The sequence below is a fragment of the Mus pahari genome, chromosome 15 (assembly GCF_900095145.1).
Source record: "Mus pahari chromosome 15, PAHARI_EIJ_v1.1, whole genome shotgun sequence".
Taxonomy (NCBI): Eukaryota; Metazoa; Chordata; class Mammalia; order Rodentia; family Muridae; genus Mus; species Mus pahari.
In genome coordinates, this window is record NC_034604.1 from 28,612,973 (window position 1) to 28,624,157 (window position 11,185).

Sequence of the window (11,185 nt, forward strand, 5' to 3'; positions counted from 1 at the left end):
GTGTCTGAAGACAGCTACAGTGTACTTATATATAATAAATAACTAAATCTTAAAAAAAAAAAAACAGATCTATGAAACTTTGGGTAATTGTCTAATATTTTTGTCTGCATTTCAGCAGCTTTCAGTTGAGGTTTATCCCACAGAGTTACATACGTGACATTGTGGCCCGCGTTTCACATATAGTTAGCACTGTACACATGATAAGAGTAAGCCTTATAGAGAAATTTCTAGAATAAATCTTAGATGACATATCATGTCTACTCTAGCCTTGGCTACATCTAGTCTTCTGATGAGAATGAATGATGTGTTCCTTCCCAGTGAGTCTCAATACATCACACGCGTTGCCCCTTTCCCTTGACCCCTTCTTCATTTTGCTGCCTCTTGCCTTTTCAAAAACTTTAGCTTAGATGCTCAGTGCAGAGAGTCACTCCTGCAACCTTTACACTATGGAGGCTGAGGTAGATTTTACCTTAGAGTTGAAGGGTATAGCTTAGTGGAAGTGTTTAGCATGCACACATCTGGATTCAATCCTTGTTACTTCTACACACACACATACACACACACACACACACACCAGTCTGTATCTTTCAGGAATCTACCATTGAGCTCCTGGTCCAATTTAGAAAGTTTCTGTGTTCCTACATGCAGAATTCTAAGCTTGTCTTTGTCAGGTAACATAGTAACATTGACCTTATTGTCTGTTTTCTGCACAGGAAGCAGACTATGCCATTGTTAATGCCTTCACTGATAGGCCTCCTTTCTTTCCTCATTGTTAATGACACTCTGGCTTTTCACCTGCTGGTTTTTTTTTTTGTTTTTTTTTTTTTCTCCTCATACAACCCACAAGTCCAGGAAGAAAGTTTTGAGAAATAGATCCTAATTATTTAGTCAACGGGAATTGACATCCTCAAATTTGATTGTAGACTAGAGAGGGTGAGAATATTATGGGAACTCAACCAACCCAACTGATGGTGTAGAATCATACTGCATACTCAAGTTACAGAATTCAGATGCAATCCTTTTCACAATACAAACCCAGCAAAAATTTAACCAGAAAGTGACATGAACTGAATATGGATATGAATATGGAAGAGGGTTGGAACTGAAAGAGTGAACTCAGTTAAAAACATTATTTGGCTAATCCCAGTGAGTAACTGTGAATGGCTCAAATTAAGCTGGAGAGCCAGGGAAAGAAGGGAATATTCAAGTTAATTATGCAGGCAGGCTTGCAGATCTCCTTAGGGTCTTCACACCACACAAGAGCCAAGCTGGAAGCGGGGCTAAGATGGCGCCAGAAGTTAGGCTTTGCTCCCGCTGGAATGGCAATGGCCTTTCCTGAAACTCAAAACTCAGGAGAAAATGAATTTGGGCAGAGGAATTGGTCGTAATGCGGTTCTTTGTCAGCCTGTTAACGGGTATAGCCTATACTGCAATGCTCTAACCTCTAGCCTAGAGTAAGATTCTTACCACTGTCTCCTTCATCCTCATACTTCCTTTTCTGTTGAGGGGCGAATGATATCTCCTACAACTTTATATGCTGAAGTCCAGACCCTAGTAACTCGGACTATGACTTCTCAGACAGAAGCTCTTTAAAGTGATAATTAAGGTCAAATGAGGTCATGTGGTTGGACCCTTGTCTCAGGGCTAAGTGGCTTATCCTTTTAAAAAAGAAACATCTAAGGCGCAGACACAGACACAGGCAGAGGGAGTAACCCATGAAGACAGAGGATGCAAAGAGCTATGTACCAGGCAAAGAGATTTCCAAAAAGGCCAAAGTAAGTATCCTGTTGATTTTCTAATAGCAAAATTATAAGAGCATATGCCTGTTGTCTAAACTATCTAGTATGGGGTATTTTGTTAAGTCATGTCAATTCTAAGAAACTAACACACTTGCCTTGCACCAAATACACACAAGAGCAAAGGGCCTGTAACACACGGTTGTTATGAGAATTGGGCTCTTGTACAGTAGAAGTCACTGTTGTTTTAACACACCAAGGGCAAAAGCATTGCCCAACCTTCAAAGCCTTAAATGTGTGTGTGTGAAAGGTGCTGTTGTGGAGGTGCCAATGAAATTCATGGTTCGGTTCGTGGTTCTCAGGACAGCATTCCACAACACAGAAGGGAAGGGAAAATAACTCCCAACTGCCCCTGCTTCTGTCTACTCGGAGCTTCCCTGCTGTATTTACACAGCTGCTGAAAGCTGCTCAAAGGGGAATCTCGGCCTCACCACCAAGAGACACAGAGAACTCAGAAAGTGCGCTCCTGGCAAGGGGCTCAGTTTGTCTCAAACAATGACACAAAATACCAAGAACTGAGTCACCGAGGTCGATAGTGAAAGGAAAAGACATAAGAAATTGACAAAATGTGAATATGGATGCAAAGTTTTGTTAAAGAATAATTCATAGTGCCACTGTTCCATGAGATACAATGAAAAAAACCAAAGTACTTAAAATTTAAAAAGTAAATGTAAGAGTTAAGAACTTTGAAGATCCTAGTATCATAATCTTTTATGTTGCCCAACATCTGGAAATGGTTGAAATTCCCTGGAAAAGTCAAGCTAGTCCTGGAAGGGGGAAGGGGGGCGGGGCTGTGAAGCAGAGAGAGGAAGTGAGGAAAAGCTGTCTCAGAGGAAAACTGTGCAGCTACCCCACCGTACAAAATCAAGCATTGTAAACATTAAATTTTATCCTCTTCTTGCCTTAAAACTGATTTAATTTATGGTGTGAAAATTTAAAAATAATACTAGTGCTTAATGCTAGTCTAAAATAAATAGAGGGAAATTATTCTAAAATCCCAGCATCTGGTATGTGTGTCTCGGTGTGTAATGTGTATGTATGAGTGTGTGTGTGCTGGGGGTGGGACAGTGTGTGTGTGTGTACTAATTTGCCTTAACAAAGAATTTTCTATCTTGCTTTTCCTTGTCTAAGAGCCCCCAGGACATCACCACCTAAAGTTTCCAGAGCAGCACAAGCTCGATTTATCTAAAATTGAAGTTGTCATCTCCCTTGGAAAGTTGAGAACATCTTCTGCTCTGTTTATGTCCGTGCGCACATTTACACATATTTTCTCAGTAGAGGTGGAAAAGCCCTTCAAACCTTTCTTCCACTTAATCTTGAGTTTTCATGAACTCATCTATTAATCAGGGTCCTTCAAGTGTCGGCTTAAGCATCACAGCACCTCTCTTATACTCCTGGACCATTTATCACTTCAGCAAGTACTGAGCATTTGTCTACTATGAAAAGACAAGGTGTGAGTCAGCTCAGAGTGATGGACACATTCCATCCAACTGCACTGTCCTGGTGGCACGTGATGCTGCGAATAATCATGAAGACACAAGCAGTAAGTAAGTAAGGCATTTGAAGATAAAGGATACTAACAACAGAGGACTGGTGAAGAACGGGAAGGAGACTGATGGGAGAAGTGGTCAGGAAAGGTCTTTCTCAGTGACATTGCACTGAGGCTGGACTCACGAAATGGACCCAGCAATTGAAAGAGCCAAGGAATGAACATTCTTATTAAAGCAAAAAGGATGATGCAAAAGTCATCGGGCATAAGCCAGTGGGAATTTCCAAAACATAGGTAAGCTTGAGTGACATCATTGGCTAGATTATGGTGAGCACAGAAGCAGGAACTGTAGGGAAAACACCCCCACTGGGGCTGACTTCATCTAATCTGACCGTGGATTACCATGTAAATAATGTGGCTGAAATCACAGACAGCACACACAGCTAACAAGGAACAAAGATTTAAAAACAAATATTTTCTGACCAGAGGCTTCATAATATGCTATATTTTGAATATATGTATTATATAAATAGATATGTACTAATGGCATATTTAAAAGCAGAATCTTATTATGCCAAGAAAAGTCAGCATTTCCCTATTTCAGTGGAAACCAAAATGAAGACAAAATCCACAAGAATTTGCTTTCTATGACATGAGTTATAGACACTGAGCAAAAATTCGTGGTTGTAGAATGATTTTTAAGTTTCCCCTTAAAATAGCGTATAGATGGGGCTGGAGAGATGGCTCAGTGGTTAAGAACCCTTCCAGAGGTCCTGAGTTCAATTCCTAGCAGCCACATTACTATCTGTAATGGAATCCAATGTCCTCTTCTGGTGTGTCTGAAGATTTTATGCATATGCATAAGATAAATAAATAATTCTTTAAAATAGTTTACAGATTGTTAAATATAATATTATGAGACACAGTAATAGGGGAATGTTTTAGAGGACTTGTCAATGTTACAAGTTCACTGGAGTTTAAAACTGGAAAGTGCTTCAGACTCCTTCACTCTAACACAAAACTCCTAGATCTAGAATATGCAATAGAATCGCTGTGTGAAAACTTACAAGTAATGTCTTACAACTGAATGCAATTCTTCAGTTGTACTCAAGTTGCGGTTTTTTAAATTATTGCTTCAAATCCTGTCAAGAGTTTATTTTTACAGTGCTCAACAAAAAATCAGAATTGAAGAGGTTGCTTTTTATTTTAAATTTAGAGTTATTAGATAGTTTTGAAATATTATTTAAGTATTTATTTGACATTTTATCTATCCTCTATCACTAAATGTAAGTAAATGATTTTAGGATTATTTTGGTCATTAAGGTAAAGCTATCCTCAAAAAACAAACAAACAAAACAAGCAAAAGACTGAAACAAAACAAAACCTCTGTTGAACTAATATTCTAGCTTTCTGAAGTCCAGAAGGCCAATTACAATATATAAATTGCAATGCATTCATGGCACTTAGGGAACATCTGTATGCATTTGATGAGGCCATGCCATTCCCCCACCAAGGAACAGGTGTATGGCCTCAGAAATGTAATAGCTTCATCCAGACAGTCATTAGCACACAGATAGGGATCTATTGTTCCAGGATAGTAGTACAGTTCTCTTGAAGAACACAAGTGAAATTGCCTTAACACAGCACCATAGATAAGTTATTTTAGTGAAAAGACAATTTTTCATTATCTATTAATAACCATAATATGAATTAGTCCATCTCACAGAACAACAACTTTGGATTGAGCAGCATTGCCTTGTTATTAATGGTTACTGCTGCTTCGTGTCTCTTAAACAGCATGTTGGAGATACCCACAGGATCTACTTGAAGTTCTTTGTTTATTTGTATTCAAATAAAGCCGACACAGTCTTGAGACTTCTCGACGTTTGTGATACTGCTTTCTAGTTTTTGACACAATAAAATATAATAAGATGAAGCAAAAAACTGTCATGTCAAAATTGGACATGGCAACCCAACAGAAGGAAAAGCGTCCCAAGAGCAAGCAAAAGAGTCAGAGACCCACTTGTTCTCAGTCAGGAGTCCCACAAAGGTATTAAGTTCGTAGCTATGATGATAACTACATACACAGAGGACCTGGTGGAGACTCATGTAGGCCCCGTGATTACTGCTTCAGTCTCTGTGAGCTCGTATGATGTGCCTTGTTTAGTTCACTCAGAGGGCCTTGTTCTCCTGGTATCCTCCACCCACTATAATTCTTATGATCTTTCTGCCTCCTCTTCTGTAGGATTCCCTAAGCTCTGAGGGGAGATATTTGATGGAGACCTCCAATTTAGACTCTCTCTCTAAATAATGTCTGCCTATGGACTCTGCCTCTCTTCCCATCCACTGCCAGAGGAAACCTCTCTGACAATGACTGGATAAGGTATTCATCTATTAATACAGCGGAAGATCATTAAGAATCATTTTATTGATTTTTTAAAACCAGGAGTGTTTGGGTGCACCCTAGGTCTCTGGAAAATCTATCTACTCTCTGGTTCTAGACTACTTAAGCAATGTAGGGCATGGGTTCCTTCTCATGGAGAGGGTCTTAAGTCAAATCAAACATTGATTGGTTACTACCACAAGTTCTGGGTCACCATTGTCTTAGCCTATTTTGCATGCATGACAGATTGTAGGTCAAATGTTTTGTAGCTGGGTTGGTTTTCTTGTTTCTCTCTTGGTCACTTGCAGAGTAGCTTCTCACACCAAAGAGACAAGAATGTAGAAACTGGAAGATTCATCCAGGCATCAGCTGGACTTCTCCATGTTCAATGCATTTTGTGGATATTGTCCTTGGCGATGGGACCCCACCATAAGTTTGTGGAGAGCAATCCTTTGTATTAGTATCATCCTGGGTTGTCTGCAGATTTCCATGGAACCTCTTTGGCCAATGCTCCAATCAAATGCAACTCAGTCCTGCCATTCATAGTCTTACCTGGTGACAAGAGATGGCCAGTTGAGACTCCATAGTCTCATTACAAGGAGACCTCATTAGGGCAACCTAAACATATTCCAGGAAGTTTCCACTGCACTAGGTTTCCATACCACCCCCAAATGTCCTTCAATTCCAGATGTCTCTCCCTGTGCTCTCTCCCTCCATTATAACCCCCCAACCTGATCCCTCCTGCTCCTGTTCTCACTTGCCCACATTCCACCAATAAAATCTGTTCTAGTTCCTATCTCCATACATTTCTTCTATACCCCTCCATTTTACACAACCTCTCTGGGTCTACAGATTACAGTTGTTTATTATTTACTTAATGGCTAATATCTACTTATAAGTAAATACACACCATATTTGTTTTCCTGGGATCTCTCACTCAGGATGATTTTGTTTTTCTAGTTCCGTCAATTTACCTACAAACCTCATGGTGTCATTTCATTCAACAGCGGGGTAATACTCCATTGTGTAAATGTACCCCATTTTCGTTATCCATTCTTCTGTTAAAGGACATCTGTAGAATGTTTCCAGTTTCTGGCTACTATGAATAAAGTCACAATGAACATTATTGAGCAAGTGTCCTTGTGATAGGATGTAGCATCCTTTGAGTATATGCCCAAGTGTTATATTTGGATCTTCAAGTAATTAATTCCCAACTTTCTGAGGAACCTCAATGTTGATTTCAGAGTGGCTGCACAAGTTTTCACTCTCACCAGCAGTGGAGGAGTCTCCCTTGCTCCATATCCTCACATGAACTGTCACTTGTGTTTTTGACCTTAAACATTCTGACAGTTGTAAGATGGAATCTAAACATAGTTTTGATTTGTTTTTTCCCTGGTGGCTAAGGATGTTGGACATTCCTTTAAGTGTTTCTGAGCCACTTGAGAGTCCTCTAGATAATTCTTCCTTAATTAAAACTTATTAAAACTTAATTATAAAGAACTTGCAAAAAACAAGTCATGTAGGGAAATTAACCAGTAATCTGAGACTTGTGTTAGCATACATGTGTGCATGTTATCATACATGTGTGCTTGACTTCATTCTCCAAGCTTTCACCTTTCCTTTATTTTTTAAAAAGAAGTTTCTGTATGTCCTCTAAATACTATATTCTTGGGTTAAAAATTAGTTCTTTAGTCAAGGGCAGAGTAGCCCTATGAACCTCTCCTTGTTAGAGGAACAGCATTACTCACATTCATTAAAATATTAGGTTAACATCATATTCTATAGCAAATGGAGTAGCCATTACTTAGATGTTCCTTCTTGGTCTTGACCGCACAAGGGAAACGGTGGTAACTGGGTGCTTTGTTTTACTCAAACCACAGGGTGGAAACCAAGGCATCAAAATTGTTTGCTCTAGAAATCTGGAAGTGAGGCTTGGTGGTGGTGCATGCCTTTGATTCTAACACTCAGGAGGCAGAGGCAGGCAGCAGGCAGCAGACCAGCCTGATCCCGAGTGAGCTTCAAGGCAGCCGAGAATGCTACACAGAGTAATCCTGTCTTGAAAAGTCAATATAATAATAATAATAGTAATAGTAATAGTAATAATAGTAATAATATTAAGAAATCTGGAGGTAATTTTATTATTAAGAATAATTAATAGAGAGGAATTGTCTTAATCTATTGGAGGAGTTAAGAGTACAACAAAGATGAATAAAAATATGCTCTAGGTTAGATTCAAAATCACCGTGCATAAATTTTGTTTTACTCTCTACAAAGAAGACCCTAGGGCCAGTGCTGAAGTTTAAAGTCATCAGATAGTCTTCATCTCTACAGTGATGCATCTTTGTTCTCTTTCTTTTAGTTTGACCAGTGTGGCTCTGTAATGGTCACTGTCTCTTGCAAACAAAAAAAAAAAAAAACAAAAAAAACCTTCTTTTGTTGAGGGGTGAGAGCTACACTCTGTGGGTATTAGAATGAGTATGAAGAATTACACAGTATAGGAAAACGGCAGTAGTAGTTTCTCTTCTCGTCCTTGACCTCACCAGCTATGGGGAATTGGCTAGGCTTAGGTTACCAGGCATGAGTTCCCTGCATTAAGTGGGCATTACATCCAATTAGACAGCTTTGTTACCCTAAGATAGAAGTGCCACTAAGATACCTTTGGGGTTATCTTCCTCCTGAAGGTCATTGTGTTTTGTAAGTATTACAGATGCTAAGAATTTTTTTCCTCAACAGATTACATAGCATCTTCCAACACAGTGAATGCTAGTCCTAGGGGTGGCAGCATCCAAGTCAGTATCAGCTCAGTTCCTCCAATGTCCTGTGTCTGAAATATGATGTCTTCAAATTCTGGGAAACAACTAAAGGCAATAGCAACAGCCTATATCATTTTGGAAGCTCTTGGGTTCCTCTGACCAATAACTCACAAAGAGGCTTCTCATGCCTGGAACTGTGGGTTTTGTTGGAAAGACTATGGTTCTTTGTGGGAAGCACTATTCTCCTAAATAGTATAACATTATGTAGATATAGATATAGATACAGATACAGATATAAATATAATCATGGTGTACATATGCATGTATATATATGTGTGTGTGTGTGTCTGTGTCTGTGTCTGTGTGTGTGTCTGTGTCTGTCTCGGTGTGTGTGTGTGTGTTTGTATAGGATATAGAGAGAGACATGGTATACATATACATATATGTATACACATATACTTTATAATACATATTATATAGTATAGCATACTCATACCCATACATGTATATTTATTGCATTACACACACACACACACACACACACATATATACATGTATGTATACATATATAATGCTATTTTAGATAAATATAAAATAATGTGCTCCTATGAGATTTTCAAGCATTGTTATTCATCCTTCTTCCCTCCTCCCTTCATCTCTCCCTTTCCTTCATCAGTTAATACCTCCCATTTTTCTAATTTCTCTTTTCAAAGCATGTATGTCCAGCTATTCTCTTCTCTAGAACGCCTTCCCTATCCTTACCTGACCACTGGTCTCTTCTCACTTTGCTGGCTTCTGTGTTTACTCACAACTGTACATTTACATCTGAAGATTTGGAGTAGGAACCAGAATTGAAAGAGAGCATGTGCTGATGGTCTCCCTGGGACTTCGTTTCCTTCCTCTGTACAGGATTCTCTAGTTCTATCTGTTTGCCTGAAAAGTTCATGATTTCCTATTTCTTTATAACTGAATAGAATCCACATTTCCATTATCCATTCATCAAGGATTGAAGGATATTTAGGCTGTTTCTATTTCCTCTTTGTTGATACAGCAGCAACAAATGTGGCTGAGCAAACATCTGTGGAATAGGATGTTGAGTCCTCTGTGCATACTAGAAGTATTATGTGCTGTAGCTGATATATCTACAACACAATCTCTTATCTAAGGCTCAGGAAATATCTTAGAAAAGGGACTGGGAAGACTAATAAGAGCCAGAGAACCAATATGACTCCTAAGAGACTGTCTTCTAAATAGAACGTGGGGGGTTGTATCTGTGAAAATATCAACTATATGGTAGCCTAAACAAGACCTACATAATGGCCACACCAGTAGCCATGTCAGAGCAGATGGAGGAAATTTCACAAGGCTCCACCCCTAAATGAAGAACAATAGGCATTTAATGACTAAGAGGAGAAGAAAACAGTTCTTTCCAAGGAAAAGTTCCTTCATCTGGTTACCCAGTGACAGATGGTCAGCCCAAGTGAGCAATGCTTAATGGACTCAGCAGGTGTATTTATACATTTACATGTAAGTATAAGTGACAATAATATGTAAAGAAAAATAGAGATAATGCATGATCACAGAAGAAGGACTTGGGAGAAAAGGAATGGGGAACAGAGAAGGGGAGGCAGGAGATGATGATAAGGCACTGAAGATGATTGAAATATATTATGATGCACTTATGAAATATCATAATGAAGCCCAATACTTTGTACAAATGTTAATAAAATACAGTGCCTTCAATATTTCTTCCTGTATTATTTTCTAAAGATGCCATTGGATCAAATTTGTCTTGTGTTATCCCAGAGTATGACCTCTTCTGTCCCTGGCTAAATTATACAACAATTTAAGACACTTAAAGCAGCCAGACAGGTTAAGCTTAGATTCAGACACACGGAACTGCACTTCTGGGCCAGAAAATAGTGCATACATTTATGGCCAAGTGACATTACAAATCTTCTCACAGCAGCCTTATTCAAGTTATCCCTAAACTGGAAATGTTCCATATACTCATCAAGGGGGAATCAGCCTATAAACAATGGTCTATTCATACAATAGAGTGATACCCAGACACAGTAAACCAATGGAAACACCAGTCCATACAAAATATGGGAAATCCCCATAGCCTACAGAGGGGACGAGAAAGAGTCAAATACGGTATCATTAGTGCGAAGTCTCCATTTTAACTTTTATCACAACAAATAGCACTGAGTTTTGCCTTTGCGCCTCAGAACACACAAAATTATCTATGATTCTTTCCCATGGGACATGTAATCAAAAACCATTCCTGGTGCTCAGCAAAGAATTAAATATATTATGTACAATGAATGCTGTAGGCTATGAAAGCTTAATTTTCTCAAGAAACCCTAGATGAGAATGTGCATTATGCTACAGTTTATGTGGGTATGATTTTACAGATACAATCACATCAAAGCAACAGAGGTTGTCTCGGGAGGGAATTGGATAACACACTTGACTCTGTACGACTTACTGCACAGCTCAAATGGTATATTATGGGCATATAAGCATATAAATTTCCCTTCAACTGTGGTAGTGAGGTATAGAACAGGAGAGGCTGGAGACAATAAATCAATACTTTAGTGTAGCTGTACATTAGCCATGATGAGCATGCTTGTGATTTAACAGAAAATGGTTATGCTCAGAGGCCATCTCCCAGGGGAGGCTAGGTCTCTTTAAATCGACTACTGAGGTAAACCATCACACTCTTCAAGGGTTGAAACATGCAAGCATCTCCAGAGAAGCT

The 11,185-nt window shown here is 39.0% G+C and overlaps 1 protein-coding gene across 1 annotated transcript in view; it reads left to right on the top strand.

The window, feature by feature from the left end:
* The window catches only part of LOC110333481, a 9,768-nt gene extending 4,545 nt beyond the window's left edge, over window positions 1-5,223 (top strand). Inside the window, exons 2-3 of the mRNA XM_021215043.1 lie at window positions 1,671-1,775; window positions 2,928-5,223. Coding sequence (XP_021070702.1) covers window positions 1,671-1,775; window positions 2,928-3,139 — 317 coding nt within the window. The 3' untranslated portion in view covers window positions 3,140-5,223. The remainder of the gene's footprint in view (window positions 1-1,670; window positions 1,776-2,927) is intronic.
* Window positions 5,224-11,185: the final 5,962 nt, after the last annotated feature.